The sequence below is a fragment of the Canis lupus genome, chromosome 24, assembly GCF_003254725.2.
Source record: "Canis lupus dingo isolate Sandy chromosome 24, ASM325472v2, whole genome shotgun sequence".
NCBI classification, from domain to species: Eukaryota; Metazoa; Chordata; class Mammalia; order Carnivora; family Canidae; genus Canis; species Canis lupus.
The window spans coordinates 36,984,084-37,004,073 of NC_064266.1; the positions used below are offsets into that span (position 1 = coordinate 36,984,084).

General features: G+C 45.4%; 1 protein-coding gene across 5 annotated transcripts in view; it reads left to right on the forward strand.

The window, feature by feature from the left end:
* The first annotated feature begins 14,923 nt into the window (after positions 1-14,923).
* The window catches only part of PTPN1 (protein tyrosine phosphatase non-receptor type 1), an 80,460-nt gene continuing 75,393 nt past the window's right edge, over positions 14,924-19,990 (forward strand). For 2 of the 5 annotated variants that reach the window (XR_007405378.1, XM_025470402.3), the window contains exon 1: positions 14,924-15,190. Coding sequence is in view for 1 of the 5 variants with exons in the window: in XM_025470402.3 (XP_025326187.1) it covers positions 15,128-15,190 (63 nt within the window). In the remaining 4 variants the exon portion in view is untranslated. Of the gene's footprint in view, positions 15,191-19,200; positions 19,225-19,990 lie in introns of those variants that run through there. The other 3 variants (XM_035705784.2, XM_035705785.2, XM_049100155.1) reach the window with 2 other exon arrangements.

Here is a 19,990-nt window from a genome sequence, read left to right on the forward strand (position 1 = left end):
TGACTACCAGCTTCCTCAATTCTAAAATGGAGATGGTCATAGGACCTGCCTCATAGGGTGGTTGGGAGAATGCCCTTAGACCCCGTGTGTATGATGCTCAGTACAGCGATGCAGTAGTTGCCTACAGCCTGCTCTAACAAATTAGTACAGCTTTAGTGGCTTAAAGCAACACAAAATTATTATCTTATAGTTCTGGATGTCGTTAGTCCAAAAAATGGGTCTTATGGAACTAAAATCCAAGTGGTGGCAAGACAGCATCCTTCTAGAGGCTCTTGGGGAGATTCTACTCCCTTGCTTTTTCTGGCTACTACAGACCAGCTGAATTCCCTGGCTCATGGCACATGCTCCATCTCCAAAACCAACAGCATGGCATCTTCTGATCTAATATCAGTGAATATTAAAACAGAAAAATCTTAATTATATGTATTTATTTTATATTTGTATGTATTTATATGTTGTTTTGGCTATCAATGGATGCTGGACAAACCACCTCAACACACAGTTGCTTAAAAACAATAATTTATAGTGAAAGGGAATAAAGGGAAAGGAGAGGAAATGAGTGAAAATATACTGATATTTGAGAGGGAGACAGAACATGAGAGACTCCTAACTCTGGGAAACGAACAAGGGGTAGTGGAAAGGGAGGTGGGCGGGGTGTTGGGGTGACTGGGTGATGGGCACTGGGGGGGGCACTTGGGATGAGCACTGGGTGTTATGCTAAATGTTGGCAAATTGAACTCCAATAAAAAATTTAAAAATAATAAAATTCAAAAAAATAAAAACAAAATGTTGCCACACACACACAAAAAAACAATAATTTGTTATTATCAGTCACATTTCTGTGGGTTGACAGGGTTCAGCCGAGTGGTTCTCACTTGGGGTCTCTCACGCAGTTGCAGGCTGATGGCACCTGGGGTTGACACCATCTTCACTTGGCTGGCCATCCAAGATGATGTCCCAGGGCTCTCTCACTCCTTCCATGGTGGCTCAGGGTGATAAGATGAGACAGGAAGCCCAGAGATGGCCCAGTATCAATTCTACCATGTGGTATTGGTCAAAACAGACACAAGGTCAAGGCCAGTCCAGATTCAAGGAAGAGTAGACCCTATACCTTAAGAGATGAACTTGATGGTAGCCATCTTTGAAATCAAGTTAATTTTACTCTTCCTCTACCTACCCTTACCCCATATCATCCCGGGCTGTTACATGCTTTCCCCCTCCCATATCATTCTGGGATGTCTCCTTTTTCTTCTTAGCGGGGAGTACCACTGAGGAAATGCATCACAGTTTTCTGGGGTTCCAGATAAGACATGAAACTTGTCCCCTTCAGGAGCATCAAGAGCTAAAGATTCTTTGAGAAATTGAGGTGGGCTTTTTTTGCTTTGTTTTGCTTGTTTAACATCCCTTCCCACTTCCTGTCCTAGGATCCCAGTCTTCCAGTAAGGGAACTAGTGGTCAACCACCCGCAGGGTGCCTTGCACTCTATTAGCCTTTGAAATGGGCAAGTGACCCAAGCCACAACAAACAAACCCTCTCTGAAATTTTCATCTCAAATGGAATGACAAAAAAAATTCTGAAAAAAATTTGCAATTGACACTATAGGTGACTCCCTACCAGCTATTAAGCCCCAGGGACAGGGAGGGCGTGATTAGTCTAATTCAGGGTTTCCCAACCTCTGCATGTTGGCATTTGGAACAGATCATTTTCTGTAGTGTGTGGAGAGGGGGAGGGTCTGTCCTGGGCATTGTAAGATATTTATCTGCATCCCTGACTTCCACCCATGAGATGCTACTAACCCTCCCCTAGTTGTGATACCCAAGAACATCTCCCAACATTGCCAAATGTCCTCTGGGAGCCAAGACTCACCCACTGTGCCTCTTCCTGATGATTGGTTCAGGGAAAAACAGGCCCAAGCCAGTTGGGTCACTGAGACTCCTGAACAGATTTCTGGGAGGTTTCTGGCAGCAATTCCTCCTTACTCTTAAGAGAGAGTCAGAGGAGGGGCACCTGTCAGGGTGGCTCAGTCAGTTAAGCCTCCAACTCTTGATTTTGGCTCAGGTCACAATCTCAGGGTTGTGAATAGAGCCCTGCATTGGGCTCTGCCCTCAGTGGGGAGTCTGCCTGAGATTCTTTCTCACCCTCTCCCTCTGCCCCTCCGTCCCTTCTCCTCCCTCACCCCCACCCCACTCGCACATGCTCTCTCTCAAATAAATAAATAAATAAATCTTTAGATAAAACAAGAGGAGAGAGCCAGGGGAAGCCTTTTTCTCTCTGTCTTCCCTCACTGGGTGTTAACAATGTTATAGCCTCATTAACACTGGGAGCCACTTTCCAGCCAGAGAGGGAACAAGCTTTCAAATGTAGCTAATACGTGGATGGTAGAGGAAGAAAGCAAGAGAACCTGGGTTCTCAAGTACATTCTTGATCCTCTGAGTCAACCAACGCTGGAATTGCCCTACCTAACAACTCCCTACTTAAGCCAGTTTGAGTTGAGTTTTCTGTTGCTTGCAGCCAAAACATCCTAAGTGATACACCATCAGAGTTGAAAAGAACACTAGCCAGATTAAGCAGCCAAGACCCCTCAGGGCATCCTGTTTCCAACCCTTTTCAAACTTGCTTCCAGAGCTTTCACTCTAGAAAGTTCTTTCTCTCTTTCTATTTCTATAAAGTGATTTGTGTCCTTCTAACAAATTCCTCTTCTGTTCCTATTGGCCAGAACCAATCTCATGATTTGTAGTGGGAGAATTCTATTACAGTCATTGACTAATTTCAGCCCCAAACCCCCTACATTCCCCGCCACCATACTACCACCTTAGAATGTGTCTGCTGAGTATGAGCCATTCACCAGTAATTCACAAATTCCTTGAGGCCTACAAGAATGACTGAGCCTTGTGTGGTCAAGTTGATGGGAAAATAAACAGGGAAAACAGTCTGGTAAGTTCTAAAGACAACACTGTACGGGGCTCGTGCCAAAAGCAGCCAAGCAAAGTCACCCCAGTGCATCCTAAAGACTGTTGGATCCAGCAAGGGATGAGAATTGGGTTGAGGGACAAAGAGAAGAGCAGGATTCCGTGGTCAGAAAGACCCTAGCTCCATCACCCACCCGGTCTGTGACTTGAAGGGAGTTGCCTCTCCCTCTGAGCCTTTGCTGTCTCATCTGTCAAATGAGCATTATCATATTAGTTTCTCAAGTTTGACATGCACTTTAGCTGAGGTGACACACGTCTAACCGGTTTAGCGATATGTCTCAACTTGTTGAGATGTAACTATGAAATCATTATTTTTATAACAACTACAACCAAATATTCTCTGTTGAAATCTCCCTTTCCCCTCTGGGTAATAATAAAAACCATTGAGTAGTGGTAGTATTAGTAGTAGAGACAGCAGTAGAGTTAGTAGGACGCCCTCCCTACGCATCAGGCACTGCCTTAAACACCTTAGATATGTTAGCTCCCTAAATCCTTAAAATAGTCTTGGGAGGCAGGAACCCATATTATTTCCATTGTATAGGAACAGAGAAATAGAGAAGCTAGGTCATTTGCCCCAAACCATGCAGTTCTTTAGGGATGGATTTTCTTAACCTACCTTTCTGCCATGTACACTGCATGATTCCATTGATGCAAAGTTTGAAAACAGGCAAAACTGGGCATCCCTGGGGGCCCAGCAGTTTAGGGCCGCCTTCAGCCCAGGGCCTGATCCTGCAGACCCGGGATTGAGTCCTGCATCGGAGCCCGCTTCTCCCTCTGCCGGTGTCTGCCTCTCTCTCTCTCTCTGTGTGTGTGTGTGTGTGTGTGTGTCATGAATAGATAAATAAAATCAGAAAGAAAGAAAGAAAGAAAGAAAGAAAGAAAGAAAGAAAGAAAGAAAGAAAGAAAGAAAGAAAGAAAGAAAGAAAGGCAAAACTGATCCAGGGTGTTAGATGTCAGGGTGATGATAGGCCTTGAGCCAGGGAAGTGATAAGAAGGAATACAAGGTGGCTTTCTAGTGGGCTGGAAGAGTTCTGTATCTTTATCTGGATATCAGATACAAAAGTATGTTCAGTTTGTGGCAATTCTTTCAGCTGTGTACTTACAACACATTTATTTTCCTGTATATGTGTTATATTTCAATAAAAATGTACTTGAAATAATTTCAGTCTCAGATTCAATTCAGAGTTTCTTTTATACCCTCCTTCCCTTCCATCACTCAGTTCAAGCTAGATTCATAGCTCTAGGGACTTGGAATTGGGGGTAGGGGCAGTGAGATAGGAGTGGGATCAGGAGCCATTCCATTCCATTCCATTCGTGGTGAGCCCTGAAGAAAGGTGAGTGTCTTCAATTACTGGATGACCTCTGAACTTAGCTGAATGATTCAGAGGACTCCAAACATCACTTTATTGTGTGTGTGAGGTGCCTGGTACAAAGCAGGTATAATAGAGGCTCCTGGATGGAAACTCAGTATTTTTGATGTCTTGAGGACTAGAAGTTGGATGCAGTGCAATTTTAAAGATGCTAGAAGTTTGTGGGACCATGGGTGGTCAAAGAAGTCACTTCTATTTGAAGCCTTTGAGTTAGACAAATGGAAAAGCCAAAAGTGTGCTGTCTTAGGCTGATTTTCTCCAGGAGCCAATTCTGAGGCAAGGATTTGAATATAAGTAACTTGTCTACAAGGCAATCTCTGAAGATGTCAGTTCAGAAGTGGGGAAATGAGATGGAGAAGGGAAGGGGCATTCATGCGCAGATTGCCACTTTGGTCAAACGGGACTTCCTCTCATTGGGCACCACTGGGAGAATCTGTGGAAGGTTCCTCTGAGTTGCCCCACCTGAGGAACACATTGCTGGGGTACTTATTCACCAACTTGCCTCTGTTACTGATTGAGTAACTGCTTCTGAAGACACTAACTCCCCAGCACTTCTGGCCAGGCCCTGAGGTGAGCTGAGCCCACTCCGATGGCCAGCCAGAGAGCTGCAGATGTGAACACTGTGCACTGAGGAAATGTGGGCAGGTCATCAGCATGATGAGAGAACACCTCTCCCCAGACTTCTTCTGTGGAGAAAATAAACTCTGACCTCCTCAGGCTGCCAGTAGTCAGATCAAATGTTCTTTGTAGCCCAAAGCATTCGGCACTGATACATGAAGAGCTGGGGCGGGGGCGGGAGGGGGAATGGCTGGAGAAGAGCCTGAAGCAACAATTTACAGCAAGGAGAGGCTGCAACAGCCAGAGTTAGAGGACACTGTATTTGGTTTCTAGAAAGCACTGTAAAGGGAAAGTGACTCGATGCCCAACTGCTTCATAAGATGGGAATTAGAACACATGGATGGGTTCTTAAAGGGAGGAATGACCCTCTCTGAAGGGTGAAGAACTTGGAAACAGTTGAGTTTGATAGAGAGAGAAGGAGCAAAGGAGTTTAAGACCGAGAGAGGCAGACATAGTGGAAGAGAAGAGCTGGGCCGAGGTAGAGGGAGATGGAGGTAGAGAGGAAGAGGCAGGAACTCAAGAGATGTGAAAACACACGAATCAAAATGTTAACAGTGAACATTGTAAGCAGTGAGACAAAGAAGCTAAGTGTTCTCTCTCAAAAAAAAAAAAATGTGTTCTCTCTCTCTCTCACATGCACTTTCCAAGATTTCTTCATTAAATGTGTATTCCTTTTTGTGATTAGAAAAAGAACTGAGAAAAATTAAAATGCCCTGCCTTCCAATGCAGGAACTTACAACTCTGAGTGGAGAGAATGTCCACTCTGGATTTCTTCCATCTTTACTTCTTCCACATTTCTGGAAGTGTCTTAAATACAGTTTCCGTCCTCCTCTCCCCCCTCCCCTTTTCCCTTTTCTGAGAAGACCTGGGTCAGAGCTAGAGCTGGCTGGGTGCTGAACCAGAGCTGAGGCTGATAGCAGGTGGGTTAAAGGGATTTTAAGGAGAGGATTAGGAGCTGCTTTGCAAAGAGAGTTGGATTAACTTTTTCTTCCTGGCTCTATTTCTGCAAGAACTGGCTTGTCCTAGAGTAGCGTAGGAGGACAATGGGGAGGGAAATCTGCTCTGTTTAGGGAGATGATAACACTGGGTTTAGATGATTCATTTTTTTTTTTTTTTTTTTTTTGGTTTAGATGATTCATTACTTCATGTATTCATTCAACAAGCACTCAGGGAGCACCTCCTCTTGCCCAGGTCCTGAGTTACCCTGGGGATGTGCCAGGATGAATACTACACATTCCATGCCTGTGAGGGGCTCCTAGTCAGCAGAGGGAGACACAGAGGTGGCCTGATAAGACCCATACTAGAGGATTGATCCATGCCAAAATAGAAGTTTGCACAAAGGCTGAAGTTCTGCTTTCACCCTACCCAGATATAGATCTCACTCCTGAAATGAAGAAGCACGGAGTGACAAGGAGGTTCTTATTTAGGACAGTGGTGACAAGTTGATGCAGGTGGTTTCCAAGAGATCTTGACTTCCAAAGCAGCTGGTGCTCTGGAGAAGGCATGTGGTTAAACTCGAGACCCATAGGACTGGAAGAAGGTAGAGAAAGAAGACAAAGGCAGTGGATCAGTTAGCATGTTTTGGGCTGTGAGTAACAAAAAAGCCAACCCAAAATGACTTTAGCAACAAAAACATTTATGATCTTTACAAAGAAGACTAGACCTAGGTGGTTACAGGGACAGTTCAACAACCCAACGATGTTGCCAAAGACCCAGGTGCTGTCTATCTCTCTGCTCCTCCAGCCTTTGCCTGGCAAAGAAAAGGCACACTTTCTTTCATGTGTCTCTCTTAGAAAAAGGAAGAAACCTTTCCCAGAAGCTCCTGGGCAGACTTTGCCTCACATCCCATTGGCTGGGATGGAGTCATATGTCCATGCTCTGACTGCAAAGGTGACTTGTAAAAGGACATCTCAATTTTTCAGCCTCTGTTATAACAGGTGGTCTCCATCAACCAAGAGGAAGGGGAAGAGTGATGGGTAAATAGACAACCAAAAATATCTACCTCAAAAGGGAATTAACATTAGCTACACACGATTTATTACTCTAGCTGTCCCCCAAATTTCCAAGAAGACCCCATGACTATAAGAAGACTGAATTTTTTATCAGGTTCTTTCTGCAGGATACTACTCAGAATCTCTGGCAGGATGTTTACATGTCCCATGGCCTGTCCTTGGAGCTGCCTGGCAACCATAGTGAGCCATCTCTCAGGACTTTACTGTCTTTGTCTGACAGGTTTTAACTGCTCCTGTCTCCTATACCATCTTGACCTGGCAACGGTACCCAGCCCTCTTCCTTAAGAACCCTGGGTTCATTAGAATATAGGTTCACGTATCATAATTAAGACTACCACTAAAAAAAAAAAAAAAAAAAAAAAAAAACCACCACTAACATCAGCTTAAAAAAAGCCATTCATTTCGAACAATCAGAATGATGTCTGTAAGCAACTGGACCCACACCTATCAGGTGAATAGCAGCCCTTTTTTATAACCCTCTCATGTAACAATCTGTGTGTGATCACTTTGGGGAGGATGGGGCAGCTTCTCCAAGTCAGGGTGCCAGGCTCCTTGTACCTTGTCCTCCTGTTCCCCTTGCATTGTTGCTTTGCATTCAGGTTGAAGGCCTCTATGACCACATTTCAGGCAGCAGGATGGATGAAAATATGAAAGAAAGAACTTCCCCTGCCCCCGACCCCCAACACCACCTGAGTCTTTGAGGGTGTGATTTATTTATTTATTTTTTTAAAGTTTCAGTTTATTTTATTTATGATAGTCACACAGAGAGAGAGAGAGAGGCAGAGACATAGGCAGAGGGAGAAGCAGGCTCCATGCACCGGGAGCCCGACGTGGGATTCAATCCCAGGTGTCCAGGATCGTGCCCTGGGCCAAAGGCAGGGGCCAAACCGCAGCGCCACTGGATCCCGCTGGATCCCGAGGGTGTGATTTAGAGGTAGATTACATCATTTCCATCCTCATCCTATTGGCCAGTATATAGTCACCTAGTGTATCTATCTAGCTGCAAGGGAAGCTGGGAAATGTCTCTTGCTGGGCAGCCATTTGCCTGGCTGCAATCCTGTTTCTATGAAAAAAACAGGAGTGACATTTAACATCTGGTGACAATTAACATCTGACCCCAATGCTAAGGTGAGTCCCTAGCAGGGAACAAAATTTTATTGAAGCCTTGGAGATAACAGGTGGAGTTAAATTGTGGAAAAGAAACACACAAAATGAAATTGTAAACAAATAGCTCCTAGAGCCCACGTAGCTGTGGCATGCTTTCCCTGGTGCTGGTCTTTGCCCTCCTTTCTCTCCAGCCTGCCACCAGGATGTGGGAGTCAGCCTACCTCTCGTGGAGGGAGGTTTCCTGACCCTTTCTCTCTAGAATTTAGAACCCTTCTCTTCCTTACTTACCCCAGATATGGGCAGTGGGGGAACTCCATCTGCTGTGTGGTCCCCACAGCCCAGGGGAGGCCAGCCTCAAAGGTGTAAGCACATTCCTCCTAGTCTAGGTCCCTCTGCTTTAGGTCACTCCAAGTGCGGGGTCCCCTCCGCATGTCTGTCTCCAGCATAAGGAGAAGAAAATTTGGGGCCAGGCACTGTCTCTCTGCACAGCCCAGTCTCAAACAAAAGGCTATTTTCATCCTCAAACACAAAAAACTACTCGAGCAGATACTTAATCAAAAAGACACACATCTCTCCCAAGGATTCCCAGAACATTTCAATCTAAATGTAATCTTGGAACGTAATTCATTTTCTCTAAAAGGCTGCTATCTTTAGACCCACTGAACTCATTATGCCAACACTGCTGTGTGACAGTGGACAAGTTACATAACCACTCTGTTTCCTCATCTTGAAATGAGGTTAATGACAGCCCCTCTCACAGGTTTGTTGGGAAGATCTCAAGAGGTGATGGAGACAAAGTACTCGCTTAGCACAGAGCCTGGCCTAGAGTTAACACACCCAATACATGTAGATATTCTAATTTCTGTTACTGAACAGTAGTATACAATCTAATATAGGGAATCTGTATCTGGATAATGTCACTGTTTTAGGACTTCCCCCCAAGAGCAGTGGCTCCTCCCAGAATAAAGGGGAGAGACCATTTCCATTTTCAAAAACAGAAATAGCTTCTAACCCACTTCAAGAATTTGAAAATCAAGATCTCACCTCTAGGACTAGCTACGTAGTTCAAATGAATACACAGGGTCCCTTGTTCAAAAATTATTAAGAAGTTCAAAATCTTCATAAGGATGTGCACGGATTGCACACATGCCCACAAAGCTGGCCCTGCTCACCTCCACCAGCAGGACAAAAATTAGAGATGGTAGACAGCTGGTTACAACATATACTATAGAAACATCTGGAAGCATGTGGCTGCCTGCTTTTTCCACTCACCAGCCTACGCAGTCAGAATGACAGCAGCCACGTGTATTAATTCGTTACTGTGAACTGGAGACCAAGCTGGACACCATTTCGTCTGACCATCACATCCCTGCCTTGATGGAAGTAGACTGAAAACCAAAGTTTGCAGAGGGTGAGAAACTTATCCAAGGGCACCCAAGCCCAAGTCAGCTGGGTTCCAGAACCTGTGCCCAGAATCACTACATGTGCAATGAAAGTGTCCCCTAACCTTCAACCCTCTAAACTGGAGGGTAGGGGAAGTTGCAGTGGCCTCTGGAAACCCTCCTGGGCTCCTCCTTTGCTGAAAGCATGGGCCCTGGTCTAGTTTCCATCCTTGGGTCTAACTTCCCTTCAAGAACCTTCCCGCATGCCTCTAACACTTCTTTCTCAGAACCCACGTGATTCCCCTAGTTCCTTCCCCCTGAGCAGTCCTCCCCCCACTGGGCAGCCACCCTTCAGGACAGGCAGCTCCAGATTAGAGATATACATTTATTTTTTTTCCTTTTTAATGGTTTGAAGTAGTTTAAAATATTTTCTGGGAGTGAAGATGTAGGTGAGGGGGGTCCAGTAAGGACATACGTGAGGAGCTTCTGGACTGAAAACCTTGCTCAGAATTCTGAAACACAGAAGTTATACCTACAGACAGAATTCCAGAACTGGGAGCAGCATCTAGAGCTAACCTGAGTTCAAGTCCTGATTCCACCCTTTCTTAGCTGTGTGACCATAAGCAAGTTGCTTAACCTTTCTGTGCCTCAGTTCAAACGACGGAAAGTAATACAGACTCCACCGTGTTATTGTAAGTGACAATTATTATCATTATTATTATCTCTTCATTGTTATTATTTGTTTAGTGGTTATGGGGGTCCTTGGAGAGACTGTATAGCATCATGGCCGAGAGCACAGTTGCTAAAACCAGACTGCCTATGTTTAAATTTAAATCCCACTTCACTACCTATAGCTATGTGACCTTGGTTAAGAAGTTGAACTTTCTGGGCCTCTGTGTCTTCTTTTGCCAATATTTCCCTTGGACAAAGAGATTGGTGTGGAGATGTGAGACTCAGTTGACCAATAGGATTCAAGGCCCAGATTTGTACTGAGAATACCAGGGGAAAAGAAGCACCCTTCCCATTGGGATTGCTGTGTTGGCAGGGTGTGAGCCTAGAGCCACTGGGGCCATCCTGGTGACCTCAGGGGGAGAGCCTGCCTGAATGTGAAGTTAACACAGGGGCAGCAGATAAGAGCTGGAGAGAGAGTCAAGACAATATTGTTTGAGCTCCTGGATAGCGCTGTGCCTGAAGCAAGCCGCCTTTGGACTTCCCAGTTTCATGAGCCAGTAAATTCCCCATTTTGTGAAAGCCACTTTCAGTTGGGTTTTTCTCACTGGAAAACATCCAGGCTGACACCAGGGGTTTAAGCAACTTGCCCAAGGTCTGAGAGCAAGTAAGGAGCAGATGCAAGATTTAAAAGCTTCCTATCCCACTGTGCTCAAGCCAGCATCCTGTATTTGGGTATTTACTGATTTGACCTCTTTATGCTCTCTGAACAATCATTTTCTCACCTGCAAAATGGGATAACGTGGGGCTTGCTGGGCTGTTGGGAAGTATGAAATGTAAGACCACACTGTTACCTAGTGCAGTCTGTGGCTGGAGACTGAAACGCTGTGCATCTAGTCTCCAGCACTGTGGGCGTTGGCTCTGTCCCCAGTTGGTTATTCCATCTCAGGGAGGTCTTTGGCTGCCCCCAAACCAGCAAGCCATCCAAATCAAGGTGCCAGACTATGTTAGGAGAACATGTGTGACTCTCAGACAGCAGGGCCACTTCTTTTCCTGGCCATGTGTCCTCACGGGTGGACAAAGGGAGCTAGATGACTCTGACGACCCTTGAACTCTGAGTCTGTGAGGTAGAAAGAAACCCCATCATTCTGGTTTCTGGAATCTTCCGAGGACTCCTGTGCTCATGTGGGAATGACATGATTCTAGGAAGACAGCATTGAACCAAATCAACTTAGTCTCTTTCCTTTTATGATTTTTACATTTAGCGGTGGCGATGGATGATAGACACATAAAACAAATATAGAATGTGATACCACATGTTAACAGACGGGAGAAAATGAGTCCTTAAATGCCTGCTAAGTGCTAAGAGGGAAAAGGGATAGAGTGATGGGATGCCGTTGATTGGAAGACATCAGACAGGGCCTCTCTGAGGAAGCAACATTTCATGAGAGACCAATTGGGTCTCAGTCTGAATCCCGAGCTCTTAACCTCGGCTATTTCCCAGAAAAATGGCCAGGACAGATCTTACCAGGAAACTTGCTGACACTGCTAAGTTAGGAGCAGATGATCTGTTGGAGGCTTGGTAAACAGCCATCCTTCTCTACTGACAGATCTTTAGGACTTTTTAAAAAGTTTAATGGGTCATTGATTTCCTTCATTAGCTAAATCCATGAAGGAAAGGCCCAATAAACTGCATGAGCCTATTCCTCAGGCATGCCTGCCGGGAAAAGTTTTTTAGCTATCATGACACAGGGTCATTTGTTTACTTTCTAAACAGTCATCACTAAAAGAGTCCCAATCATCACCATCAAATCTCTGAGGGATCCCAGGGCTTGGCTGGTTCTAGGCCAGGCCTTGGCAGGAACTGGCAGGACTTTACTGATGAAATCCAAAGCCTCAGAGAGCCGCAGAAGACTTTGGGTTCCTCCTCTCCACTAAATATCAGATGCTTGGGACACAGACAAGAAATCAAGGTTCCTGCTCCCCTGAACACTATAGTGGGGGGCGGGGGCAGGAGAGGGAAGCAAGCCAACAAATAAGAAGGGGAATTTTAAACAGAGGTGAATGCCATGGTGCACGAAACAAGCTCTGTGTCAGAGAGTGGTCAGAAAAGACCTGTCTACGGAGGTGACATATGACCTGAGACCTGAAGGGTGAGAAGATCTCTAAGAAGAGTGGTCCAGGCAGAAGTTACAGCTGGGCAAAGGTCCTGAGGTGGAAACTAGTTCAACGTATTAAGGACTGGGATGGAGTGGAGTATGAGAAGAGGGAAGAGGTTGGGGAAGTAGGCAGGAGCCCATCTTGTGGGCTAGGGTTAGGATTTATTTGGGTTTCACTCTAAGAAGGATGGGGAACTATTGGAGGATTTTATATACTAGAGTCCCATGATCCAAATATTAAAAGCTCTACTGCTATGTGAAGAATGCATACAACGGGATTAGCAGATACCTGAAATTAGGGATTTTATTCAAGATCAATAGCTGTGACAATTTTCACCCTCTGACACGGTAATAGGTTGGGTGTCTCCAAAAAAAAAAAAAAAAAAAAAAAAAAAAGTCCAAGTTCTAACCCCCGGAATCTAGAATACGATCTTTTTCAGAAATTTTTCTGATGTAATTAATTTAAGGATGTCAAAATGAAATCACCTTGGATTACCTGGGATTGCCAAATCATCCTAGATTAGGTTCCTAAATCCAGTGACAGGTACCCTTAGAGTGAGGCAGGGGAGATTAGGCAGACAGACAAGGAGAAGATGGAGAGAAGAAAACCAGGTTAGCGATGAAGACAAGAGACTGGAGCAATACACCACAGGCCACGGAATGACTGAAGGCACTAGGAGCTGCAAGAGGCAAGGAAGCATTCTCCCCTAGAGCCTTTGGAAGGAGCACGGCCCTGCTGCACCTTGATTTCAGACTTCTGGCCTCCACAATTGTTTGAACATAAATTTCTGTTGTTTCAAACTACCAAGTTGGTCACAACTTGTTACGTCGGCTCTAGGAAATTAATATGGCCACGAAACAGCCCAAACTCAGACCCTGCACCAGCCTCCTGCAGCCCCCAAGAACCTGTGCATAGCTTCGGATCCACTCTGAGGCTGTGGCGGTCACTGGGTGCCACTCCCTGCAGGCATGAGGGCCAGCCACCTGAGCTCCAGAGAGACATTAGCTTTATTTACTTACTTAGCTCAGTTCAAGAGGACAGGAATGAACCAGGCCTGTTCTCTGTTCCTCCAAGGACCTCTCAGTTCTGTGAGTTCCAGACAATTTAGCACCCAGATAAACAAGGGTAAGAAGAGTGCAAGAACCTGAAGAGTCCCTTAAATGGCTGAGACTTGAATCAGGCAGCTTCCAAGTATAGGGGTTTCCAAACTTTTTGCCAGAATAGGCATCTTCTATTAATTTTCCCCACGGAATATTGAGTTCCTAAGGATTTTGGCTATCAATCCAACCGCATTTACTCAATAATCACTCATTTACCTTCCTATTTGCTATTATTTGAAAGTATATAATAATGTGGGTGAATATTTGTTGATCCACTCACTATACTAAAAGCGAGATCCATAGCAATACATAAAATCATTCAATCTTCACACCACCTCTATGGGGTGGGTACTTTTATTATCCTCATTTTACGAAGGAGGGAGCAGAAGCAGAGAGAGGGTAGATAATTTGCTCAAAGTTGCACATCTAGCATTTAGTAGAGCTGAAATTTGGACCTAGGCAGCCTGCCTCCGAAGCAAGCATTCTCCTTGGAGTCTTGGTGAAAATCTTGGCTTCCATGCCACTGTGTAATGCTACTAAGGACACGTGATTTTGCCACCGTGCACCTCAGCTTCCTCATCTATAAAACAGGAATAATAATCGTGCCTATATTGCAGGGTTGTTGTAGAAATTAAATGAGAATGTGTAGGTGGAGCACTAGGCACAGTGCCTGCCACTCGAGGAATGAGCTAGAATTCAACCAGTGGTATCAGGAAGCTTCTCCTCTAGGGCAGGCTTGAGATGGGAACAATGAACAAGAGATGATTCCATTCTCTAGGTCCTCTGACCCCATGGAGTTCACAATCTCCATATAATATGTCAGGCCCAGAAATGAATGGCTTCAGGTAGAAGGTGACCTGACCAGCCTTTCTCGTATGTGCTTTAAAGACCTCAAGTATGGTAGCTGGTAAAAAATACTGATTCCTGGGCACCTGAATCCTTTTAAAGTGGTTCCAGAAATCTGCATTATCCAATAGATGGATGTACCATGCAATCTGTGCTCCACCGAGTTGTCTGGGCAGCATTTCCTTGCTACTTTGAGAAATATTGAAAATCATTCCAAGACCCCGATCCATTCATTCCTGCAGTGCCCAGGACAGGAGACCTCAAGCAGAAATCTTGCGTTTCATACAAGGACAGTACCCACGAAAAGGGGGCAGACGTTTGGCCTCAGGGGCAGCAGGCACGCAGCCCTCGGCCCATACTCCAGCTGGCAGCACTGAGGCCGGGGCCTCGGCGCTGCGGGAAAGATTCACGGCTGCTTCAAGGTCACTCTGCGACTCCAAGGGCTGCGTCGAGGCTCGAACCTAAGATCCCCTGGGGCCGTGCAAACCCACGCTGCGTGGGCGGGGCTCCCGGGGTCGCCTAGGCAACGGGGGCGCGCCACGCCCAAGCCCCGAGCCCCGGGGCGGGGGGAGAAGGGAGCGCACGCTGCCTGACGTCTCGCGGGGCCGAGGCCATTTCCCCCAGCACCTCCCCCGGGCTCCGCCCCGCGGAAGTGCTTGCCGACAGTCTCGGGCGCTGATTGGTTCTCCCACGCGGGGGGCGGAGCCTGCGGCAGCGCGGTGCGTACTTCCGGCTGCCGGGTTGACATGAAGAAGCAGCGGCGGCGGCTAGGGCGGCAGTAGCGGCGGGAGTTGAGGCTTGCGGCGGGGCTCCGAGCTGAGAGCGCGGCGCGGCCTAGAGCGGCAGGCGGTACAGTGGGCCCAGGAGGAGGCGCGGCAGCCGCCCTGGCCCGTCATGGAGATGGAAAAGGAGTTCGAGCAGATCGACAAGGCCGGGAGCTGGGCGGCCATTTACCAGGTGGGGTAGCGCCCCGGAGCGCGGCAGGCCCCTCGCTTAGGCCGCGTGAACCTTCCCTCAGACCCCCGGGCCCGGTGCTGCCTGTGGGTCTGGCCCTGCGCTTCCGCCCCGCTGCGTGAGGATTCGATCCGCCGGCGGCACGGGGCGGCCTCCTGTCTCTTTGTCCCCCGGGTGGGCCTGCGTCTCTCCGGGGCCTCTCGGACCCCTTGGATCCCCCCCAGCTCGTATCCTCCAGCCCGGGTGACCTCTCGAGCCTGGAGGCCTCCGGTCGGTGCTCTCCGCGCGGGGCCCTCGCCCCCTGACCCCGCCCCCCTGCTTATCCACTCTTTGTCCCCCGGGGGTTGATGGAACACACGCTCCCCCCCACTACTTCCTTTTCTAGCCTGGACCACCTCAGACGCTCTTCCTTTGTCTCCCTGGGGGGAAAGGGTTACTCCCCCCCTCCCTCCGTCCCATTTCCTTTCCCCTCGTACCGGCGTGTGTCAAGTCCCAAGGATGACAGCCCCCTTCCCCCCCTTCCTGCTCATTCATTGAGTGAACATGAATCGGCGTGCCCATTCCGTGCTGGGCACGGCGCTGGAAGACGGGCAGGACCCTCTTTTTCTCGCCAAAGCTTAGAGTCGAGTGGGGCAGTCAGAAACACGAGCGAGCCCTTTGAGGTTGTGACAAGTGCTGTGAAGAAAACAAGACATCCTAACGGGGTAGAGTCGCAGCCTGGAAGGTGGGCCACCTCCAGGGGGATCAGGGAGGATCTGTCAGAGGAAGAGACGACCGCGCTGTGAGCTGCATGGGGAGCCCCGACATGGTCGGGCCAGAGCGCTTTTCAGCCAGAAGGCCCGCGATACCCACCAGTCTGGGGCCAAAATGTCACCGTTAACGTTTTTTGTTTGTTTGTTTGTTTGTTTTTGTCCCCCACCTCCCCCTTCTCTAAAATAGCTTCTTTTCCCCCCGTGAGCATCTTCTCCTTTTTGTCCTGGCTGAGATGATTGAGCCCTCTCTCCCAGTCCTCCATCTCCCTGTGGGTTACGTGGTTCATAAATAAAAAGTTAGGAAGGTAGGGTTTCTCACCTATCTGCAGCATCAGATTAACAACACGAAAAGGTCTGCTTTCATAAGCAGCTAAATCCTCTAAAGAAAACACGGGCTCCCGATTAAATGTCATTGCGGGGGTTGTGAGGATTAACCACAACCACACTCGGTATTTTAAATAAGCGACGGAGGGAATAGGGAGATTTTGTTACTCGTGTAAAGGGAGAATGCAGTTTATTCTGTTTTCGGCTTATAGGCCCAAAAGGCAAATTGTGAGATCCATCAGCTGGTAGAATTAAAGTCTATTTTGAGCTCCACTTAAAAAGGAAAAAAGCTTTAAGCAGTTCTTTTGGTATGCTTGCCTAACAAAAGCCTTTTTTTGGCAGGCTTGGCTTCATGTGGATTTGCATCAAGCTTATTTTGACAGGATTCTTCTTACTAGAACTGTAATGGATATTAACTTCTTGATAGACTAATATTTGTAGCCACTGTAATCAGTATAAGTGTGCTGAATCAATATGTGAAATTTGTATTCTCTCTAGTCTGAGTTAATTGAATGAATTCCACTAGTGACTTTGAGAACGTGTAGGCAAATTTTCTGCATCAAATTTAATGCAGTAGTGTCTCAGTGGCTTTAAATGAAGAGATTGTTGGCTCAAAGTGTTGATTAGAATATGTGCCCCATCACAAGTGGAGGTGGCCCCCAGGAAGCTTTGGGGAACATCTTCTGTACTGAAACTAAGTTGGCAAACAACAAATTCATATTCTAAAAAGTTCTTGGGAAAAACAAAAACCAGTTCTTGGTTGAATTTTACTACTGTTTTAGGGCAGAGTGGGGAAACCCATCACCCAAGCATTGTTAAGACTGTGTGAGGCATAACCACCAGCATGAAGCATGTTGGTTTTCAGTTGATTTCCCTTGCTGTTCTTATGTTTGTCTGTCACATTTGAACACCAGAAGTTAGTCACATTGCAATGTGTTGAGATTTCCCCAGCTTCTTAGCGGATTGCAGATCCACAAAAGAAGGTGGCTTCTTTTTATTTTAAAGAATTGTCCACTGTAGGCTTTCTCACCTATTCCGTACAGATATTTTTCTTTTCTAAAATTGAAATCAGAATCTCCTCTCAGTTTTAAGTTTAAAAGTGGCTCTTTATGGGGCAACTGTGGCAATTTTAAAAACGTAGAGTTCAAATGACCTCAAGTCCAAAGTGGCAAATTTCCCCAAAGTGTGTCAGTTTGCCAAAACCATTATTTTTCAAGAATTCAAAGAAACGTGTTTATTGTTGATAGAACATAGAAGTAAAAAAATTCGTGCTTTATTACATGTCACAGTGAGGGCAGCCTTTATATAAAGATATTTGGAGCTTGTGTAGTCTATTGTGATTAGAAAAGTGATATATATAATTTTGGCTTAAAATTTTGTAAATGAGACAGTGCAGTTATTTCTTACCATACTTCTTTCCTAACTAAAACAAAAAGATGAAAGACCTTGGAAACAATTGGGAGAAGAACAAAGGGTGAAGTAGACTCGAATGCCATGCCGTAGAATATGGTGGCTTAGGAAACAAATATCTCAGGAGAAGATTCTGTGCTAAGATTCTGTGCTAGCTCAGTTTGATAAAGTGAGCATAACTGTGTTTTTAATAACCTTAATCGTGTAGATACTAATTAGCATTTATATAAGAAGTCAGCTTCGATAGCATATGTAGATGGTTTTAAAAATTGTTTTCTGTCATTTAAGCGATTGTGTGCCTGTTTTGAAAAGTGCTAGTAACACTGAGCCTGAAGTTTGAGTTGGTCTGGCTATGGAGAAGAGGAGAGAGATTGCAGACAGGGGAGAGGGATTGTTTTTTCGGAGCTGATATGAGAGAGAAGAGGGCTGAAATGAATGAAGATAGCTAATGAGCTGCCCTCCGATTGTAGTTTCAGATTTGGGTCAGGTGTTTTGCTGTTTGTCTCATCTCCAGTTCTTTGATTCTCTGCACTGTTCACTATTTTTCACTGTGAATGATGTGATTGTTTCAGATAAAGGAGATTGCAACAATAGCTCGTGACTTGAAGTCAAGATTTATTCCATGTTAGAGGCAGGCTTTGTAAAGTGGGCCACTCTTCCAAATGACATTTGTTTTTATAGCTGCTTTCATTATGAAATACGATCGAATGCCTGACTTAGGTTAAAACCATGTTCTAACAGTTCACTCAAATTCCTTTCTGCTGTATACAGCTTATATTGTTACAGTCCAAGAAGATGAATATGAAAATTTCCTAATTATTTAGAAGTATCATTCTTTTCAGACAAAAAACTGTTTTATGCAGAGGAGAAAGATCTATACACTATGACTCACTTCACTTAAAAAAAAAAGACAAACGGAAATGACATGGAGACATTGGGAAGTTCTAGTCATCTTGAGTGACCCATTAGATCTAAATGTTCTCGTGTAGCCCTGGTTTGAGTGAACTAAATTTAGGTGTCTGATCACCACTTTGGAAATGGTGTGAAGACCTCTGTGATTGTCTGGACTCAGATTAACTGGGGAGCGCAAGTAGAAATAGTGGAGGGGAAGTATTTTTGCTATTATTATTTCTTTGGCATCCCTGGCATATTTATAAGTATACTTTGGTACTTTTGGAAGTATGTAAGCTGTATAAGATCAATCAGTTGGCTCTGAAAAGTCAGCCAGGGGATAATGGTAATGTGAACGATTTTCGGTTGCCAGTGACCTACCATTGGGCTCCAGGCCCTCCTCCCTGTGTTCGCATTTTAGCATGAATGACTCCCCAAAATCTATAAAAAATACCTGGTGTTTTTTTTTTTTTAAGATTTATTTACTTATTTATTTATTCATGATAGAGAGAGAGACAGAGACAGAGACACAGGAGAAGGGAGAAGCAGGCTCCATGCTGGGAACCCGACGCAGGACTCGATCCCGGGACCCCAGGATTGCGCCCGGGGCCAAAGGCAGGCGCTGAACCTCTGAGCCACCCAGGGATCCCCAAATACCTGGTATTGAATAATGTCATTGAATGTATACTGAATTTTGTGATAGAAATACATTTAAAAAATGCCCGTAGGGTTTTTCAGACTATAAACCGCTGAGATAATTGTGCCTCTTCTTTTTGTCCCCTCCTCCCTGCCCCTTTTTGAGTTGTCTATTTTCTGATCTTTAGATGAGAGAATCCTTTTGGCAATTTTTGTCTTATGCTGTTTGTTTAATTGCAGGTCTTTTTTGTAAACCTGCCTGCGAGCCTTGCATATTTTGCACAAGCTGCTATTCATCTCTAGTGTTTATGTTAATTTGTTCATTCTTATTACTTTGTCAGTGTGTTAATTCGTTGGTTAATTTTTAACGAGCTAATACTGACAAACAGGCTGGGTTCTTCCTAGGAACCATGTTCAGGGAAAATGGGAAGTCCTAGGTGGGCCTAGCTGTTTCCAAGATGATGTAGTTTGGTACCAGTCATTAGATGTGCACATCTTGAATGTCCATGACTGCCGGGGCTAGTCCTAGATTCCCTCTACCACATTTCATTGATTGGCCACCATGGCATCCTTTCTACCACTCAGGGTCTGGGTCCTCCATTTTTGCCTGTGAGACTCTTGTTTTTATTTATTTTTATTTTATTTTATTTTATTTTATTTTATTTTATTTTATTTTATTTTATTTATTTATTTATTTATTTATTTATTTATTTATTTATTGAGACTTTTGTTTTTAGTTTCACACCACAGAAATGAGGTAAACCTGTAACAAATTAATACGGTCCCATCA